This window comes from Emys orbicularis, chromosome 4, assembly GCF_028017835.1.
Source record: "Emys orbicularis isolate rEmyOrb1 chromosome 4, rEmyOrb1.hap1, whole genome shotgun sequence".
Taxonomy (NCBI): domain Eukaryota; kingdom Metazoa; phylum Chordata; order Testudines; family Emydidae; genus Emys; species Emys orbicularis.
The window spans coordinates 23,586,443-23,607,984 of NC_088686.1; the positions used below are offsets into that span (position 1 = coordinate 23,586,443).

At 40.2% G+C, this 21,542-nt stretch overlaps 1 protein-coding gene across 1 annotated transcript in view; it reads right to left on the reverse strand.

The window, feature by feature from the left end:
* Positions 1–21,542, reverse strand: part of LOC135877486 (cytoplasmic dynein 1 heavy chain 1) — a 76,191-nt gene that overhangs the window by 26,919 nt on the left and 27,730 nt on the right. Inside the window, exons 19-45 of the mRNA XM_065402927.1 lie at positions 20,866–20,976; positions 20,575–20,784; positions 19,858–20,004; positions 19,352–19,518; positions 18,325–18,498; positions 17,317–17,482; positions 17,041–17,229; positions 16,747–16,941; positions 14,748–15,030; positions 13,973–14,073; positions 12,940–13,099; positions 12,299–12,542; positions 11,904–12,087; positions 10,995–11,207; positions 10,553–10,791; positions 10,258–10,414; positions 8,260–8,487; positions 7,768–7,998; positions 7,478–7,618; positions 6,872–7,105; positions 5,909–6,115; positions 5,683–5,804; positions 3,576–3,741; positions 3,192–3,355; positions 2,134–2,263; positions 437–570; positions 4–118 (exon numbers count right to left, since the gene is read on the reverse strand). Of these exons, the coding sequence (XP_065258999.1) occupies positions 4–118; positions 437–570; positions 2,134–2,263; positions 3,192–3,355; positions 3,576–3,741; positions 5,683–5,804; positions 5,909–6,115; positions 6,872–7,105; positions 7,478–7,618; positions 7,768–7,998; positions 8,260–8,487; positions 10,258–10,414; positions 10,553–10,791; positions 10,995–11,207; positions 11,904–12,087; positions 12,299–12,542; positions 12,940–13,099; positions 13,973–14,073; positions 14,748–15,030; positions 16,747–16,941; positions 17,041–17,229; positions 17,317–17,482; positions 18,325–18,498; positions 19,352–19,518; positions 19,858–20,004; positions 20,575–20,784; positions 20,866–20,976 (4,812 nt within the window). The remainder of the gene's footprint in view (positions 1–3; positions 119–436; positions 571–2,133; positions 2,264–3,191; positions 3,356–3,575; positions 3,742–5,682; positions 5,805–5,908; positions 6,116–6,871; positions 7,106–7,477; positions 7,619–7,767; positions 7,999–8,259; positions 8,488–10,257; positions 10,415–10,552; positions 10,792–10,994; positions 11,208–11,903; positions 12,088–12,298; positions 12,543–12,939; positions 13,100–13,972; positions 14,074–14,747; positions 15,031–16,746; positions 16,942–17,040; positions 17,230–17,316; positions 17,483–18,324; positions 18,499–19,351; positions 19,519–19,857; positions 20,005–20,574; positions 20,785–20,865; positions 20,977–21,542) is intronic.

The window sequence follows — 21,542 nt, forward strand, 5'->3', positions numbered from 1 at the left end:
AACCTTTATTTGGTAAACACTTAAACCATTCATCCAAGCCACAAATCGCGAGAGAGTAGTTTTCCCTGCTCCACTAACTCCAATGAGAAGCAAGTGACCCTGAGGCTGGCGGAAGATTCTGAAAGAGATTGGTACTTCAAGTTTATTGCTTGATAAATTGTGAATTAGCTACCACATTTCCAAACCTCCTTTCCTTGCAAACTTAACCTGTATTTTTTTTTTAGTACTGTGACTGGTTCGGGGGCACACTGAAGTGACTATTGGCAATATTTCTCAGTCTACTACTACAATTCCAGCCTTGCAGTGCCCCCTTTACAGAATGCCTCTCCCAAGTAGAACACCAGAACAAACTGGTGCTCCATTCTGGACTAGTCTGAATACAGATTTGTTTTATAATTCAAACTAGACAAACCCAGGAGTTGGAAATTCAGCTTACCGGTCAATTCTTAGCACATGATCCAAAACTTCATTGAACAGCACTAGTGGCACATCAAGTTCTTCTTCATAAAACACTTTCAGCCTGGCTTTTACATAGTCTCTCAGCTCTTCCTGATCCACTGGGATATAATCCTAGAATAAGAAGGTCAATATGTAAGCAAGAGATCGAACAGTCTAGAATTTAAGACTAAGGGAGAGATTCTAACCCTGCTGACCCCTCTGTGCTGGATAAAGGGGCTGGAGTGACACAAATTCCCAACTCAAGAATTGAGGATGACAGCCACAGGGACCCCCCTCAGACTCTGATGTAGCATGTGTCACGGGTAGGGCCTGTAACGTCACATGCCATGGCAGCAGTACTGCCCAGAATTTCTGCAGGCACATGGGAACTGGCTTGCACAATTTAGGTAACCAATTAAGGCTCAAAGCTACCTTAGTCCCCACCTCACTCCCCCTTGGCTATGAGTTCTGTGCTGTGCCTCTTAGCAGCATAATTCAGACTTTCACCTTATGTTGAAAAACTAGTTTGCACACCAGTTCAGATGTTGCACTTAAATCTGATGCATTTTCTATTTGTGCATCGTGTCTGCAGAGCCACTGTAATGTAAGGCATTAAAAATGATCTACTGCTTACTTTCAGAGGCAATATAAATCAGTATATTCCATAAGTGCCAGAAAATTCCCAGGTAGATAGGTATTTGTGCTCCTCCTTGGCACTTTTACCATCACTGCAAATTCCTGATTTGAATACACATATGGCTCAACTTGTTTCAGGTATGTTACCTAATACACTGGGTACATGTATGTTAAGTCTAAACAGACAGGAGCACATTTAGCCAGCAGGCACAGAAGTAGATTTATGAATACCTGCTTGGATGCTGAAAAGCAAACCCTAAAACATTCAGAGTGACGAGCTTTACAATCACATATTAGCATTACACAATTGTTTCTTGAAGTCAGCTGCAACAGTTGAAGCCATATAAAGGATTGGGGTGGGGGTGGGGTAGGGGAGAAATCTAAGGCTATGAACAGTTTATTGATCAGACATTATTGTTCGTTATGAGACGACTATAGGCATTTATTGTTCTGAAAGTATATAGCCAGATACAAGATTGAGTATGCTTGTACTCCACAATCATACCACCTTGGGTCATACCTCAGATCAAGTTATGCAATAATCTGACTAACATCACTTGGGAGACCAAGGGAAACCCAGGATGCTAGGAAATGAAGCTTGTGACTCAGTGGGTGGCACTTCTCCTTTGAGTCATTAGTTAGCCAGTGTGGTTACGGACACCATTGGCTTATTTGTTAAACAAGCCAAAGAGACAACCTACATCTTCTAACTGCACTAGTCCAGGACCCCAAGATACTTTCTGCAATTGTTACCCTCAATATTCTAGATGAGTCCCTGTTTGGGTATATGCTCTGCCTTCTAATTCACAGTTCTACTCCCTCGGTACCCGGACAGGTTCTGCTATGTGCTGGATACCCATCATGCCATGCCGCATCAAATGTGTTTGCTTACCAACTCCAACTGGTTAGCAATCCTTATTGTCAAAGGTAAATTCTATCATAGCATGGACTGCACTTAGTACACTAGAAGGAGTGCTGCCTAAGATTCACTCTCTTAATAAGATACTTCGTGTCTGCAACAGTCAATGGCAAGGCTTCTATTGAGATATCCCTCTTTACCTTTGACAGCCAATTGCTGTACAAGATGGGTCTGCTCATAGCTTTCTCTTTGTCTATGTTGGGGAAATGTTTCAGAGCTACCATATCAATGTTTTCATCAGTCCAACGTCTCTCCTCATCCTCCACAAGTCTAGAGAGAGAGAGAGAGAGAGAGAGAGAGAGAGAGAGAGAGAGAGAGAGAGAGAGAGAGAGAGTTAGTTACAAGCAAGCAGGCAACACCTATTAAAAACAGATATATGTGAAGGACACACCAAGTACTATAAATAGCAAGTTAAGGCAAAGGGTAATACTACTGTAAATATGGGCAAGTAGATAGAACTGACAACTACTTAGCAATCCAACAGACACTTCTCTTGCCCTGAGCTTAGAGGACTAGATTTCAAATCCACAAAAGGTATGATTCTTTATATTTTGGTTTTGTGTATAAGCCTTTGAGGGTAGCACTTATTTTATGAATTTAAACTGTTCATTTCTACAGCAAGCACAATTTCAATTTGACAAATCCTGAAGATGTGAGAAAGGAGCAAGGGGGGGGGGGGGGGGGGGGAAGCCTTTCAGTGTAATTGTAACAATTTAAGGTCCGTTTTTGGAAAAAATTTCAACTTGCATTTGATAAAATCCCTCAATCTCAAATGCAACAATTGAAGAAAGGGGCCTACTGAGATTGGCCAAGCCTTTTCAAACTATTAGTTTTTACCACCTTTAAATTTGAGGTGAACTATAATCCTGTGGTCTTTGTAGGCAGTCTGTACTTCACCTCACAAACCTGCCCATTAAGACAGTTTTGTGCTACAAGCAGATAAATGAATAAGCCATCAGTTTGAAGTTGAAATCACTGACATTAAAAAAAAAAAAAAAGTGAGTCTGGCATTTAAACTACTTGAGTATTCTGCCCAGCTGAGCCCCTATAAGTGTTTATACTTATACATCTAAAAGAGCAATCTGGAATCAAATTAGAATTCAACTTGGGCCTCAACTTGTTTTAAAGGAAAGTCTCAGGAAAGAGCTGAGAAAAAGATCAATTTGTACTTTTAATACCATTTCCATAGTTTCTTTACCTGTCTTGGAAGAGACGCAAGGCTTCGTGTGCCCAAATCCTAATAAGGCCTTCAACAGGTAAGGTTTCTAATGGTCTTAAGGCTTCAAAGATACCTCTCACCCATCGAGTCATTTCACGAGGTGAATAGATGTAGTGTGGCTGTGTGTCCTGGGTGAACCTTTCCTAAAAATTCAAAACACTGGGTATAGTATCTAATGGGATAAAGTTATGCAACAATAATTAACATGCAAACAATGCTTCTCATGCCCCCATCTCACAACTGCTAATAAAAACAGGGTAAGCAGGCCAAAACAAAAAGCACTGGGATTTATCTAAAGTGGCATAGTAACAAGGAAAGAGGACTAGTCAGCAGAAGTTGGGAATAGTGTGTAGAGCAAGTTACCTGTGACATTGTGTAGAACTCTACCATGGCAGCAGTAAGAGGTTCTGCATATGTGCGGAGCGATGGGATAAGCCTCAGCATTGCACGATTGAATGTTCCATATATCTGAGTAAGTGAAGCTGGTCCAGGATAGTCCACATACACCACAGGGACATGGCGTAAAAATCTGAAAGAGGTCCAATAGCTTAGTGTTCATACCAGGAAAGACTTCATCCAACTCAGCTAGACTAGACCTGACCTATCTATTTTCAATATTCAAAACAACTGCCATCCTTGGTGGAGATTTCATCTCAAATTAAGCCACTAAAAGTCAAAGTAGGAGAGTCAATTACTGTCTTGTACTCTGCAATATCACATCATATTGGTTCGTTTCTGATCCAAGCTGCTTGTTTCATAGGGTAAAAATAACTATTAATTTCACAACAGCATTCTCAGCCTCTGAAGTGAGTAATGTTCAGCACTCACCTTAGCCACCACCCCGTTGGCTAAAACAAAGTCCTCTTTGAAGTACAGGAATGTGAATGGAGTACAGTCTGTGTTGTTCATAGATTCTAAGGCCAGAAGAAATCTTGTCTAACCTCCCATATAACACAGGTGGTAGAACTTCCCCAAAATAATTCCCAGGGCATCTTTTAGAAAAAAATGCTACTATCTCGATTTAAAAATTGTGAATGATGCAGAATTCACCCTTGGTAAGTTATTCCAATGGCTAATTACTCTCACTGTTAAAAATGTATGCCTTGATTCCAGTTTGAAGTTGTCTAGCTTCAGTCTAGCAAAGAAAGGTATAACATGATCCAGTGGCTGGAAGCTGAAGAGCCCATTATTAAATATTTGTTCCCCATGTTGGTCTGTGAGTACCTATCAAGTCCCTCCTTAACCTATTCTTTGTTAAACTAAATAGCTTGAGCATTTTGAGTCCATCATTATAAAAGCACATTTTCTAATCCTTTATCATTCTTGTGGCTCTTCTCTGAACTCTCTTCAATTTGTCAACATCTTTCTTGAATTGTGGGCACCAGAACTGGACACAGATTCCAGCAGTGGTCACACCAGTGCCGAATACAGAGATCAAGTAAGCCTCTTTATTCCTATTTGTGATCCCCATTTAAGCATCCCAGGATTGCATTAGCTCTTTTGGCCACAGTGTTCCATGTTCAGCGGGGAGCTCAAGTTCAACTTATTATCCACCATGATCCCCAAACCTCTCTCAGCATAGAGTCCCCCAACCTGTAAGTATGGCCAACCTTCTTTGTTCCTAGATGTATACATTTACATCTAGCTTTATTAAAATGCATATTAACTGCTTGCGCCCAGTTTACCAAGTGACACCGATTGCTGTGAATCAGTGACCTGTTCTCGTCATTATTTACCATCCTCCCATTTGTGGGTCCTCTGCAAACAGTCAGTGATTATTTTGTTCTCTTCTAGATAATTGATAAAGATGTTAAATATCATATGGCCAAGAACCAATCCCTGTGCAACCCTAATGGAAACAAGCCCACTCAATAATGGCTCCCCGTTAATAGTTACATTTTGAGACTTATCAGCTAGCCAGTTTTTAATCCATTTAATGGGTGCCATGTTACTTTTATATCATTCTAGTTTGTTTTTGTTTTTAAACCAAATTGCCATACAGTACCAGGTCAAATGACTTACCTAAGTGAGTATATTATGTCAACACTATTAACTTTATCAGCTAAACTTGCAATCTCATCAAAAACAACAAAGTTAGTTTGACAGGATCTATTTTCCATTAACCCATGTTGATTTGTATTAGTTACATTGCCCTCTTTTAGTTAACAATCAAGTCCTGTATCAGCCAAGCCTTTATTTTGGCTGGGATCTAGGTCATCCCATTTACCCTTTTAAAAATCTGGCATTTTAGCAGCTTTCTTCCAGTCTTCGGAACTTCCCGTGCTCCAAGACTTATTGAAGATCAACAGGAGCTTGCTGGACCATTAACGAGCAGCTCATTTGGATGCAAGGTATTTTTAAACCAATATTTGAGGCTACAAATGGATTCCAGTATTAGAATGTAAAGGCATCAGATACTCCATTTTGCAGATCAGGACTATAGTTTTAGTAGCTTCAGAATAGTATTTACCTATGTGAAAGTGGTTTCCTTCCAGGATCGGTAGGTGGGTTACAAGCTCCAACAAACTGAATCCTCTCTAATTTCACCCAGGTCTGATCCGATGTACGGTAGAAGCCTCCATGTTCCACCATCTGAATGAGGGAATTGTTTTAATACAAGAAAGTTTCAATATTATTTTTATTATTATTAATAATAATAAAAATAGTATAATCCTTAATTTCACAACAAAACAAACCTGTCTAATGAAGGATATGACTCTCTGCGTGCCATACTTATCCATATCTGGCAAGTTGATTTCGTCACAGAACAGCACCAGCCACTTTCCTAGCTGCACAGGAGCCAGCACCACTCCATTAGGTGTACGCCTGTACTCACAGTAATGATCAAAAGTTTTCAAAAGTAGCTCTGGGGTAGTAGCACTAGAGAAGTTAAGTCCAACCACCTTAAAAAAAAAAAAAAAACCACAAACCAAGGGTGAAAGAGGTAAATCCATGAAGACATTTGATACATTTTAATAGCTTAAAGTCTTAGAACCACAGTTTCAGTAGATTATCACTCCTCAGTAACAAATATATGTTACAACTTGGCCTTCAGATTGAAACTATATGCTGTAGGTTGACTAGATACTCATCACTGGATGCTGTTTACACAAGTATTTGGGTCACTACAGATATGTAAAATTCCTTATAGACTGCCATCAAAGTCTGTTATCTGCCAGTTGTACCCACTTGTTAGAATACATACCGTCTCTCATCACTGTTAACTGGTTTAAACACTCATACCTAGACGGAACAGCCACCTGAACTCAAAATACTTTTGATTTAATACTGAACAAGTGGAAAAAAAAAAAAAAAAAAGAGCCAATACTACTGGCGCTAGTTAGAAAGGAACAACAGATGGCCTTGACGTGAAGGGACTCCTGGAGTTAGGAAGAGTCTAGATCTTCCTGGTGACTATGGGCAAGTCACTGATTTCTGCTTCAGTTTCCACTCCCATTTTACAGATCTAACTGTTACTACCTCATAGAGTGTTATAAGGATACATTCATTTAGCTGAGCAAAGAGCTCTGATACAATGAAGTTTTTACCATGTAAGTAGAGAGGCGTTGCAGTAATCATTAGAGTAAACCTTGTAGGCATCTTTTACTTGTTATAAATTTGTAATTATTCAATAATGCACATATAAACAGAATAGTTACCTCCATATCAGGGAGGGCTCTGAGAGCACTGAAAAGGGTCATAGTCTTTCCAGAACCTGGTGGGCCACAGAGCACCAGGGGTTTGTGTTCCGCTAGCCAAGTATACAGCAAAGCTTCATGGCGGACGGTATCTAGGGTTGGTACTACAACATCAGGAGCAGCAACCTTGTGTGTCTCAACTTCAATCTGAGGAACCTTGGACTGCCATGGGACCCACTCACCTGTAATAGACACCTAGGTGAACAGAAATATAGTTAATATATAAATTTAGTAGAGAAATGGGTTCCAATGGGGTTCTCATCACAACCCCAGCTTATTTTACACAACTTCATGCTTTAATCTGTGAACTCAGGCTTTTAACACCTGCAAATTTGATGCTGTGGGACTAGTTTACCAATCAGTGTGGACTACACAGTACATTATGTACCAACTGAGCAAAAAAACACAACCTCCATAAACCCAAACTTAGAGTGGCTTGCCTTGAGCTAACTTGTGAGATATTGATTTACTCCCATTGAGAGAGGTTAATTTAGAAATAGTGTCATACTGGCTTTGTTTCCTTAGGAATTCGGTTTTTAACCTATAAAAAGTACAAGGGACTATTACCTCATAATCAATTATGGGTATGTTGGGTGCTGTGGGCAATGGTACAGTGGTGATTCTCCTAATGTATTCTCCCAGCTCTGCTCTCATTTTCAGACGGCTGTCTCCAGAGAGTGACCACAGTATTGCATAGACCAGGTATCTCTGATGGAAGACAAGAGAAAGATTAGTCCACACAAATGCAAAAAAGTATTACTTGTGTTCGAAGGACAGCTGAAGAAAATACAAGGAGAGCCTGGTAACTGTGTTCATCTTTAGGCTTTCGGATCACTTTGCTGCAGTATTTACTTTACCTGGATATAACGCTCCAGTTGATCTATCTGCATAGGGAAGTCGGGATGGTTTGCATTGTACTGGGCTACATTGCGGCAAGCCTGATGCAACATAGAAAACAATGAACCAAGACAGCGCAAGCGAGTGAGATCCATGATATGCTCTAACTTGAAAGCATGTTCAAGAGCTTTAGTCACCAGTCCATTAGATGTGAAATAGGGCTGCATAATTGTTGCTGCATCTCTTTGAATCTGTTGGTAAAGACATTAGCATTGTTCAAGGAACTTGGTTTGTAGTCTTAAGTCATAACACTACATTTTAAAATAAGTTTGTCTATAGCATGGGTTCAAAGTGTCATACTTTAATTGGGGAATACAACACGCAACTTATATTTTGTTAACTCAATCTCTAGTTATATTCAGTACAGCCTGTAAGATTAGGAAGTGCCTCGAAAGCTTCTTTTAGTGGGTCTGGTGTCAGTCCACAGTATTACAATCCATTCCAAGATATACCTGCAACATTGGAGAAGCTGCTTCTTCACCTTCATCTTCTTTGCCCTTTCGCCTGCGCTGAGCTTCCTCTTCACCTTCATCCAGAGGGATGTTTCGTAGTCTGGCCAAGAAGTTATTGAATATCATGTCAGTGCTTAAGACATCTTCACTGAACCAGACCATTCCGCACCTTGACACTGTGGCCAGAGTAGCATATTTCAGATCCTGTACCTCAAACATGATACGCACCTAGAGAGAAAGTGCACACATTTAAAAGAGGTTAGATTTTATGTTCTACTTAATCTATTACAGTAATTCCTCACATAACATCGTCCCGGTTAACGTTGTTTCGTTGTTACGTCACTGATCTGTTAGAGAACATTTGGGTGACCAGATAGCAAATGTGAATAATCAGGACAGGGGGTGGGGAGGTAATAGGAGCCTATATAAGAAAAAGACCCAAAAATCAGGACTGTCCCTATAAAAATCAGGACATCTGGTCACCCTAGAGAACATACTCGTTTAAAGTTGCACAATTCTTCCTTATAACGTTGTTTGGCAGCCGCCTGCTTTGTCCACTGCTTGCAGAAAGAGCAGCCCGTTGGAGCTACTGGTGGGGGCTTGGAACCAGGGTGGACCGACAGTGCCCTTATCAGCTCCTCTAAGTTCCCTGTGCAGCAGCTGCCCAGGAGGCTATCAATTGCTGGGCAGTTCAGGTATCCCTCCCCCCACTGCCGTGTGCTGCACTGACCCTCTGCCTTGGAGCTGCTCCCGGGAGCCTCCTGTTTGCTGTGCAGGGGGTGGAGGGAAGAGGGGTGCTGATGTCAGCGTGTCTCCCTCCCCATACCCCATCTCCATGGGAGGGGGCAGGGGGGAGGAAGAGAACAAGACAGGGCTCAGGACGGAGGGAGCTTGCTGGCAGGAGCTGCTGTCTCAACTTGCTGATCTACCTAAAAAGGCAGTGTACTTAGAGTGGGGTCAGCGTACTTAAAGGGCAATGTGCTTCACATACCCACGGTGTGTGCGTGTCTCTCATGTCACAACCCCTCCCACACGTTGTGTGCGCATGTCTCACACACACACACACACACACACACGTCTCCCCCTCGGCACTTTGGAAAGTGGAGGGAGTGGTGCGCGCCAGTGGGATAGCATGAGTTCATCATCACGTTCAGTTTCCACAGGGAATGTTTGCAGCCACTGCCATGCTGTGTCTCCTCCCTCCATTCCTGCTGCCTTGTAGAGTGTGAGGCTCCATTAACAATGTGTTAACCCTTGAGGGCTCAGCCAGGTGCTAGTTCATCATCTACCAGTAAGGCATTCCCTGGGAAATATCCCACCCTCTGACTCCACCACCTCAACCCAGCTTCACAGTCATCATTGCTGTGTATGTTAAATTGTTTGTTTAAAACTTATAGTGTGTGTGTGTGCGCGCGCGCGCATGTGCGCGTGTGTACGTACACACACACACACACACACACGACTGACTTGTCTAGTGAAAAACATTTCCCTGGGACCTGGCCCCCCGACCCCCATTTACATTAATTCTTATGGGGAAATGGGACTCACTTAACATTTTGCTTAAAGTAGCATTTTTCAGGAACATAACTATAATGTTAAAAGAGGAGTTACTGTAAAAGCTGTTAACATGCTTCTCTAAACTCCCCAAAAGCCAATATGTGGTATAAAAATTAGTTTTGTCTTAACTTCATAAAGTATTTTATGCATTCAACACCTAATTAGACATTCATGCATGATCTAGTATTTCCTAGTCTGGAAGGGTCAAGGTAAACCTGACATGACAAACTCCATAACCACAGAAGGGTTTTTAAACAATTCAACCAGACTATTGCATAAGATCACTTTTGCTTTGATGCAATATTAACTTTACTCTGTGCCCACAGGTTGTGTGATGAGAGCCTGTTCATGTCAGCTACCAAAAGCAACAGAGCTATCAAATTTTCAGTAGATTAAACTATTTAGATATGCCAAAATGTTCGTAAAAACAAAAAACTTTACATTTGGTGGAAGACTGAGACGTTCTCCATTGGGCAGAGTCAGCAGTTTGTTGTCATCCAACACGGAGTTTAAGTTCTCCACCCATTCAGGATCTACATCCCCATCAAAGATGATCCACTGTCGTTTTTGCAATTCACCTCTCACATTGTCTATGATCCTAAGTTCAGGAAAGCATTTAGTGTAGGTTAAAAAAACAGAGTAATTTTCCCTTCCCTCAATTCTCTATGGCAATGACAACATCCAAGGATCTAATAGCATATAAGCTAAAAAGTGGCTATTAATATTTAAGACTCACTTTCTCAGGACATGTGTAAACAATCCATCTGTCCATTCTCTGGTATTTGGATCCAAAGTACCATAGAGGTGATCTTTGCTGATTGCTTTTGGATCAATGATGTGAGCAACACCTTCTACACCCTCTAGCCGCTCCAGGGCTTTTAGCAGCACTCTCCAAGCCATGCTCTTTCCACTTCCAGAAGGACCCACCATCATCAACCCATGATTGATCTGGGTAATTTGATAGAGCTGAAGAACCTGACAGAACAGAAGGATCGGTCATTTAAGACTTGCATTTATTAAGATTCAAACCTATTAATCTGGAATCACTTAAAGTTGAAACTTATTTTAGGTATTCTGTCTATTTGGGGAGCAGTTGTATTTGATTTCTGTATCACGGAATATGGAAAGTGTACTTTTGTCAACTCTACATTGTAAGATTTACAACTATCACAACGTACCTTTTCGACCCACATGCCACCAACTTCTTCTCCATCACCGTATGTAAGGTACATTTCCTGACACACTTTCTTAAGCTCCTCTCGCAGGGCTGTCATTTCACCACGGTGATACTGTACTCCAGGGAATACATCAGACAAGAGACTGAACAGCAATGGGATGTCTTCTGCAACAAGTTTGGGTACCATTGTTTCACACACACTCTGGATCAAAATCTACATGGAAAATTTCATGTTTTGATTAGACAATACACCGTAAGCAATGAATATCTGCATTAGTCACATTGGTGGAAATATTTCAGACAGGTCATGCTGAATACTCAGACTGCAGAGTATATTAACATTTGCTAGGTTTGCATTTGGCATTCTTATTCCCTGCAAAACTTATTGAGTTTTATATTTGTGCAAGACCATTTATGACAGTGCATTATGAACTTGAAAAAGTGATGCTATACAGGGAATACTTAAGCTATCGCCTAATACAATTGCCTTAGTTGAGGAGTGACAACTGTACTTGCCTACATAACATTTACCTGAAAGTGATGTGAACTGCAGGAGTTCATTCAGAATGTCTACTCCACTTGGAATAGAGTCAGGATACCACTCATTTTACAGGCATGGTGAAAGTTTGTAATGACCACAAACCATCAGGTGCCTCTGTTTTACTGTAAGGAAGATACTTCTGCCAACTCAAGCACTGCTTAAAACTCAGTTCAATCTACTGAAACCACCACTCCTATAGCCTCAAGTACCATGACTTTAAGTTCATAAATGTCGTATTTACTTGAATAGATTACATTTATGCTAGATACAGCACGTGCTTTACTGCAAGTGCTCATATACATGAATATGTACTGTAATCACCCCTTTGCTGTGAATTAATATAAAAAAAAAAATTTGTATAGGTTTTACCTCTTGTTCAGGTAGATTCTCAGCAATTTCCCCTTCATCAACAACTTCACCACGCTCTCTCTTCTCCCGCTTTATCTTCTGAATCCTCTCCCTCTTCACATTTCCTGCACTAATCAGTACACTCTTCAAAGCTCTTAAGCCAAAGTCATAATGACTTTGAGAAGAGAGCTGCTCATCACAGAGTCTAAGGATAAAAAGATACCAGAGTCAGTTTTAGACATACTAAGATCACAAAACTAATGTTCAATACTAAAGTGTCAAGCATGCTTACTGTTCTATGTTCTTGCTATGGTAGTTTCAAAACTAGCTACAGAGCCATTTTAAGTTCCAGATTTAAGTACACAAGTGATCTTTTAATGGTTTGGGCCACACTTGTTTAAGTGACTATTACTTACTTGAAGAATGGGACAATCTTATTGGCGAGCACTTCAGCAGTACGGAAACCCTGGGAGTACAACATGACCTGGGCAATCAGCTGGCGGTCTGGCTTTGTCATCGCCAAGCTACGGAACAGCTTCTTCAAGTTGTCTGGAAGATTTGATCTACCCGCATAACCAGGATTCATGGTGATGAAGATAGCCATGTCTGGGCTCACTTTAACTTGTTTATTCAGCAGCTCACAAGTAATAGGTGCAGAAGCTAAAAGTAGTTCACATAAAGTATTTTTAGTTACAATTGATTTTGTCTCAGTCAAATCAGCTATCAACTACAGTAGTTGAAACTTCACTTTTAGTATCCTGTATAGTTTTGTTTATGGTACAACTAGTCAAACATTTTTTCTACCTCTACACTAGTTACACAATGTTGAAAGTGACTGCATATCAGTTTAAACATTTAAAGGAAGTAGCTTTCATGTTTAAATTACATTTTCAAATTAAAAAAACAAAAAAACCAAAAAAAGCACACAACCTTGGCCAATGTGGGAGTAACTGATCAAGAAAATTTCTCAAAAGGACACATTTCAGACATGCAAGTGAGGGCATTCTTTTGCCAGAAAAGCTATACAAAACCATTAGCAATGAAAAGAATTGCATACTCTTGTCATAGTTTGGATTGCAATGTTCTCGCAAGGCTTCCTGGATGCATTGAACCTGCTGAGAAACAGCCGAAAGCATACGCTCCTCAAGTCTATTGAACTCATCAAAGCAGCCCCATGCGCCCACTTGACAAAGCCCCACAAAGATGCGTCCCATTGCCTGTAGGCAAAGAAAAAAAGAGAAGATCAGCTTTATTTACACACACACACACACACACACACACACACACACACACACAAAAAGTTAGCTTGGTTATTCTTCCCTGTACACAGTGGAACAGGTGTAGACTGGATAGGATTGTGGTTACATATATTAACCCCCTACTTAATGTGTGTGTACGTTTATGCTGAGAATCTTTATGCTTTCAACAGAAACAACTACTTCTTTACCCACCACTCCACGCTTCTCTACCCACTCACACCACTCTTGCTTCTCAGATGTTTCAGTTTTTGAATGCCAGCTTCCATGTTTTAGCATGTATAAGGCACTACTAAGCAACTTCCACTCCTCTTTAGGGAAGTCTGTCACTTAATTATTCTAAAATCTCTGCAAGCACATTCCTAAACCTGCAGCAGAATTTAAAAGTAGTTCCGATGCTGCAATATATCAGGAAGTCCATTGAGATAAGGAGTATGTGCAGCAACATATACGTTAGGAGTCAGCCAATTAAACCTACTTGATTTCCACTAAAGTAGGTGTACTTCAGTTGGTCCCACAGTATGACTGCGGGATGGTAATGGAAGACTGTAGTTTGAAAATATTTTAAGTTAGTTACTTTCCTAAAGCTTGGAGTTCAGATTTTCCCTTGCTAAATTATTGTCTAAAAGCAGAGTAGGGAGCTTCTAACCCAATTCTGCTTTAGGTGGTAGTGAGGACCAATGAAGCTGCACAGTAAAGTAACCAGAATCTATTTTACCAGATACAGGAACAAGCTGTCAAACATTTTTTGAAATCTACAAGCTGAAATGGCATATTAATGAGATCTTAACTTAAAATGAAGAATGTTCTCATGTTAAATGAAAGACACTATACCTGGAAGTCAAATGTTTCATCGCAGTTGAAAACCAGAACAAAGCGGCCAAGCTGGTGTCCAAGGGCCTTCACAGATTCTGTTTTACCAGTACCAGCAGGACCTATTTTTAGAGTGGGATAAAAAACAACATTAGTCTCCTCCTAGGCACTAAACTGACAATATTAACATCTAGAGTCTACAGGCTGGGCTACAGTACCGCAGTAAGTCAGCCCAAGCTACACTACTTGAATAACGTAACTGAAGTCAATGTAGCTTAGTCTACACCGCACTGTGTCGGCGGGAGAGCATCGCTTCTCAGGGAGATGGAGTACACAAATAAGTGGGAGAGCACTCTCCCATTGATTTAGCAGGTCTTCAACAGACCTGCCAAATTGACACCTGCTGCATCGATTACAGCAGTGCAGATCTACCCTAAGTAGGGGGAAGGATAGCTCAGTGGTTTGAGCATTGGCCTGCTAAACCCAGGGTTGTGAGTTCAATCCTTGAGGGGGCCACTTAGGGGTCTGGGGCAAAATCAGTACTTAGTCCTACTAGTGAAGGCAGGGGGCTGGACTCCATGACCTTTTGGGGGTCCCTTCCAATTCTGTGAGATAGGTATATCTCCATATAAATATAATAATAATATTTATATTATAAGTATAGACCTGGCCTAAGTGTTGCTCATTTTTCAAAATTGGAGTCTCAACTATGGAAGTTACTTTATTAATTTTATAGCTGATGAACATCAGTCTTTACCTTTAACAGAAGACACATATGGAATAAGTACAAACTTACCAAATGGTGAGCCTCCAAGTCTTGCCTCCAAGGCTTGCGTCATTGTCAGGTAACAGCGGTCAGTAAGAGGAGTCTGAACTAGTTTATCCTGAACACCAAGATACTCAAAGCCATAGTTGAATTTGGCATTTGCCATCTGAATGGACAGCTGTTGCAACACATCTGTCTGTTTTGGGTCAAAGTAGAATCGCATCTGGCTGAGCCACTCAAAGGATTTGGAGTTGTCAATCTTACTTTTGATCAGTGATCTTGTAACATCTCTTTGGTGCACTAACTCTGTAATCTGGAGAACAAGCATCTCATTAGCAACCACCATGAAAAAAGACCATGTACTCTAATGAAACTAACAGTTTTACTGCATCTCACTGCACCTCAGTTTATGAAAAGCTATTGCTCGGTGCTAGAAGGCATCATCTAATATCCATCCTCTAGCTTGCAGAAAGGAGGAGCTAGTAAAGAAAGTCTGTAGATGCAGGATCCCTCCCAGTCAAGCTTCAGGCTAAGGCATGGTTCTGAAACCACAAGAACTGTCCTTATGGAAAACCTTTTTCTGTTCACACGCAGAGAAAGGAAGCACATCCATACTCATCCTGCTACACCTCTCTGGCACCAGATACTGTTAGTCACCAGATATTCTTGTCTGCCTCCAAGAAGCTGTAATGATGAATGAGAGTGCCCTTAAACCAGCTCACATTTTCCTCTAAGAAACCCCAAGTGCTGTAGATGGACAGTGTTTCTACATCCCTCCCCACCATACCCCAAAGATCCCTCACCTCTGAGGTCCCACAAGTTTTAATCTTCTGCACAAGTTATTCAAAGTCTATATAAAGCCACCAAGAGAATTGCTCAGACACCACAGGCTGAAATCCCAGCAGGTACAGACCAAAACTGAGCTCTACATCTCCATTCTCAGCTTTCAGAAGCTGGAATCAGCAGCTGAATGAAGCGTATATGACTAGAGCTAAACCCAGCCAAGACAGATGCCGGTAGATAAGCGAAATGTTTCCAAAAACTTCCTTCCTCTAAGACTCCACTATGGAGGGCACCTTCCCCTCAGACTAGTTTATCACTAGCCTTCAATCCTTTTGGATGCCCAAGACACAAAAAATGTCAACTTTCATCTGCAATAGGCCAGAAATTGGCACCTCATTCCATCAGTACAGACTTGGACATGGTAAGGCTGAAGGTCCATAGATTTGATTATTGCAAGTCATGTCTAGCAGTGAAGCCACACCCCATGTGAAAGCTCCAACTTGTACAAAACACAGCACTCTAGTTTCTTGGCAGCACAGACTGCCACAAACACCATTCTGTGGCTTTGCACTCTACACTTGATCCCCAATTAGAAGTTTAGGTCAAGGTTTATTTTATGGGAGCCTTTGAACAACAGGACAGATTGTCAGTTGCACTCATCTGGTGGAAAGTAGAGCTTCTTAGGAGGAGCTGGAGTTAAGCTATGAATTCAGTGGGCAAGAAGTGATGGACTTTCATAGCTAAAATGCAAAAAACCTTCAGTTTAGCTTTTCTTTCTTCAAAAAGTTCTTCACATGCCTATGACAGCCCCTCACACAAACACAGAAGTTTTAAATTAAGCTATTTCTCCTATAAGGAGTTTCTATTTTTAAACAGCTGAAGGAGCTCAGACACTACGGTTACTGGAGTCAAGTACATACATAGATGATAAAAGTTAATATAAACTGTAGATTTATAAATCTATCTACTCTCAGAATAGGAGATTGGGTGGTATATTCCAAGAGTTGTTTCTATTCACTAAATAATTCTTCAGAATCTTATGCTACACTGACATTTAAGTTTAGATGTTATTTCAAGTCAGGCATATGTAATATCTACAGAAACAGCTGTTCCTCAAGAAAGCTTGATGGGAATATTTTAGTTTTCCCTAGGTGTCAGTTTCATGATTTGAAGATGGACAGATTGTGTTTAAATTTTGTAAGAGACCGAATAACTACTTGAGGATGGGGAGGAGAGTATTACTTACCAAGTGTTCCAATTTCCTTCTGCGGAGAGGTGGCTGTTCCATCAACACAGAGTCTGCTAACACATTCAGCGTGACCTCAACATTAGCCAGCACAGAGTGCAGAGGACTGCTGTCTCCATCACCACCTATGCCATTCAGAGCAGATTCCACGTTCTCTGACCATGCAATTTGGGCTGACAGGACAACAAGCTGGGCCTGAACATTTAAAATACAGTTAGATTTTTGCTACAAGTTGTTCCTCCCACAAAAGTGTATTAGATAGTTTGGTTAGACAAACGTGAATAAGATGGATACCTGATATTTGTCAATCCAAGAAATATAGATAGCTGGATCAATTGAAGTTGCTTTACCAAAGATTTCTACTTCAGTAACAGACTCAGCCAGCAGCTTTGCAAGTGTGACCCTCATTTCTTTTTCAACAAGTGTGAGCCACTCATTTATCTTAGGATGTTCTGTGATAGACACAGGTGTTTTGAACAGCACCTGAAACAATTAAATGTAAGTGTAATTTTAGTTTTAATTTAGACCAGATTTGTAAGTTTGCAAAAAACCCCAAAGACGCAGCTCTACCTCCTCTCCTTCCCGTGATGAGATCCCCAGAACAACAGTGTTATCTTCATTCAGGATGATGCTAGAAACTCCAGCGAACATTTTCTTGAAATGTTTCTGCAGCTTAGCTACATTCTTGCTGTTTCCTATGATTTCGAGCAAATCCTCATCACCAACGAAGTAGAACCTAGTATTAGAGATAAGGTTAAAGCTTTTTAAAACAACTGACCACTGAGGTCAAAATTTTTTTTTTTAAATTAACTGAAGGCCAAGAATTAATATATTTACTTGAACCCGCTATAACCCTTAAAAAACTGGGGAAATGTCTGCTAGTTTGTGCAATGCTGTGTAATTCCTTTCCTCCATACTTCTGTTAGCTCATAATAAAAGTACATGAGGGCTTATTCTCTGCACCATTTTAGTCTATTTAGAGTTTTCTTCCCACTTTAACACCTCATTAGCAGATAAATGCCAAGTATTGAAAGATTATGAGACAGCAAAGCTCCCACTCTGAACACATGTTTGATGTGGAGGTTATGTTTAAAATCTACAATCCAAGGACATCCCATACTACTGAGAATTGAAGGTGAAACAGAATGCAACATGATTCAAACACAGAATGACACCAGTTCTTAAGCTTTGGTATTTGGTTAAAGAGATTCCCAAGGGCTCATTTAGTTTAATAAAACAAAACTAATTTGAGAATTTCATTATTCAGTACCAGGTGAAACAGCCTATTAAGCAATATTTATATTCAAATTATGCCATTTAAGTTACTAATCACAAGTGACCCACACAAAGAAATTGAAGTTTGTCACTTCCCAGGAAATGGGGCCATAAAATGTCTAAATTGTTCACCCTTTATTTTTTATGATTCCAAAGCATTCATGTTTTGATGTCTGCGTATGCAATAGAAGGTTGCTAGCGGAACACAATAAAAGCAAGTACTTAGGCACTACTGTGCAAATGAACACAATTCATATTAGAGTTTATTCCAGCACAATTGGTTGAGGAGATGAAATTCCTTACCGAGGAAAGGAGGATCTCTCCCTCTCCAGATATTCTCCCAATGCTTTCTGGATCTTTCCAAGCAAGTCTGCTAATCTCTCCAGTGACCTTTGTACACCTTGGATGTTAAGAACATCCATCACAAGGGGAGATTTGGATACTTTTTTCATAAGTGCCAGAAATTCAGTACTGATGCTGTTAGTGAGCGAGAAAAATATTAAGCACACATTAAATGAGGGATACAATAGTACAAGTTCAGTTACTGAGCATGAAAAAGGGTGATGTCTTAATTTTATTAATATTGTGTGAGTATTATGGTGTGGCTGGCTTTATGCTACACTAAAGATTAATTCTAGTTGGAGCACTCCACATGGTACCCAAGAACCAGACAATGACTAACTCAATTGCCAGTGCTCAAATGGACCATACAGTAAATCCACTGCCAACGTCTACCTCTGACTCTCTGGAGAGGTGCATATGTCTGTCCTGGGACATATGTCCTGAACGTGGTCAAAGGCTTTGAAATGGATAAGAGACTGCTTGTTAGCTCAGGGTGGGAGACATCAAATGAAGACTGGACACAGGCAGAGACTGCAAGGGTGCAATCTACCTGCCTACCCCAATGCTAGATGATAGGTGGGACAAAAAGGGCTACCTAATCTTGCAAGGAAAGACTAAGGTCTAGATAATTTCTAGGTCTACAGGTCTTTTATTGTTTTAACCCTATTTTTATGTGCAAAAGAAAACTATCCATATGAACAAGCTGTTCTGTCACTGCACTCTCATACTAGTCATAGGCTTCCAAAGTCTGCAGCAGAGGCCAAAACCCAGATGGACCTGCTGAGAACACGATTGGTGAACAAGACTATTTTGCTCTGGGTCACTAGAACAAAAAAGTGGGGGCGAATCACAGGATTCACTGAGAGAAGTGCAGACCTATCACTTGGAAGGGGTGCTCATGCAGCGGGCAGACAGAAGAATAAAGTCAATGGTGCAGCTTGCCCTGAACTGTAACTGAGAATTTCACACAAATCCGAAGTAAGTGTACCTTTGGAACCTCTGTGTTTCAACAGGCAGTAAGTGCTTAATATCAGCACTACCAGTGAAGATCCCCTCCAGATAGACCCATCGCCTTTGGACATCTATCCAGACATCGAAGAGTGCCATGATGCGATTCAATTTGTCCTCCCAGCTAAGGGCATCTTCTTCAAACACCTAAATGTTACAAAAACCATTAGCATTCAGTTTACCTTAAAAAAAAAAAACCAAAACAAAAACAACAACAAAAAAAACAAACTTCAGCTACAAATCAGCATGATTTTAAGAAGTTGGACAAGTAACACTAATCAAGCTAATTTAAGAACTGAATTGGAAATAATTTTGCAAGTTTGGTTAAAGCTATAAAAAGCTATAATCACATTTATACACCTAGTTATTTGCCAAATTTGGCACACAAGGTGCCAGCTGAACAAATGTACAGTAGGAAAAGAATACTAAAACAAGGAGGGAGCCAAAGCTAATTGAAAAGAAAAATAAAGCAATTTTACATTATACCTTGTAGTATGGTGATAACTTCATGGCAGACACACTGTTAATGTGCTCCTTGACCTTGTTGAAGAGATCATCCCAACCACGAATCAAACGACATTTGTTCTGATAGTTAACCAAATCCAGTTCGTAAGTGTTCCACACTTCTCTTATCTTGAAGAAAAAAAGAAGTCAGATTATGAACTCCTGACTGAAATAAATGTAGTAGAATTAAAATTACTTTCTGTAATGTAGAAATGTAGATACATGAGCTTGAGTCTTATCTTTTTACAGAGCACATGAGGTTCATGGATTGCTGTGAATCATATGGTGGAAGATTTCATAATTATGTCTTGTGGGTCAGAGTTAAAGTTATTGGAACTCATAAAATGAAATTAGAGAAGGCAGTTTCCAGTATTCTACTTAGAAGTTTTATAATAGTAACGTACTAGCTATGTATTTTACTTGATTTACCTTTAAGTTTAAGTTACAGTACCTTCAGTAAACTTGCAAAGCTTTTAATAAAACCCCTAAACCTATGGGGTTTCATGTTGTGTCAATTTGTGTGTTAAATTTACTCAGTTACTTAGAACTAAAAGTATATGGTGAAGGTCTAAAGTATTTCACTTTCACCATCCTGGGTATCCATAATCCAACTTGTTACATAGCTGTCAGCAAATTAATTTACACCTCTAAAACCTCTCCTGCACAACAGGTCTAGTATATGTATTGATAGATACTAGCCTGTTTCAAGAACTCCTCCAAAGCCATCTCTCCCTGAGCCACAAGAAGTACATCTTTCACAATTGCTTCATTCTTTTGCAAGTCAACATCCCAGATCTGTCCCAGGGTTAGTTCAGAGACAACCCAGTTCACATGAAGTCTCTTCATCAGCTGCTTCCAGTGACGATCTTTAAGAGCCTCAGATTTCAGTTCAATCACCAACATGTTTATCTAGAATGCGAGACAGCACATATTAAGTTAATGGATGCACTTACCCTTGATAACTAATTAAAAAAATTAAGTACAGTTTACCTTCATGTAACCCTTCAGAAGTCTCTGAACATATTCATAGGAGGCATACTGCCGCAAACGAGCGGGGAAGTTTTTCAACTGGTTCAGTAAGCCATCCAAATTTTGTCGAAGCTGTCAATAAAATACAGAAGCCATGAAAGAATTCATCTACCAGCAACATTATGAGAAACACAATCACTCTAGTAAACTGAATATTAGAACAGTTATCAGTTTTACTTACAGTTTGTCATCTTAACATTTTGTTAAACTGTTCTTTAAGAATGGGAGAATCACCTTTAGATAATATTGATCATGCTTTCCTATTGTGCATATATTTAATTTTGCTAACAATAAACATAGCTGTAAACAAGGCAGGCAAACCAAATACTAGATGTACGAAAACATTCAATTGCCCCTCAAAATCTCATCATTCCAATAGATTCTCCACGCTTTTGTTGATATATTCCACCTCAGCACATTATATGGAGTCAACAATACTGCTTGAAGCTTAATGCATGACCGTTGGTACAATACTAGTTCTGTCTATCCCTTGATCATTGGAGTAGCACAGCATGAAGTAATTTTACACTAGATCACAGTGGTCATGAAATTGTGACATTCTTCCTTACAGATCAGAGGCAGAAGCCTTGTTTCAGGTTTAGGTATCCAAGAAGCATCAGCTTGAACAATAGCTTTTC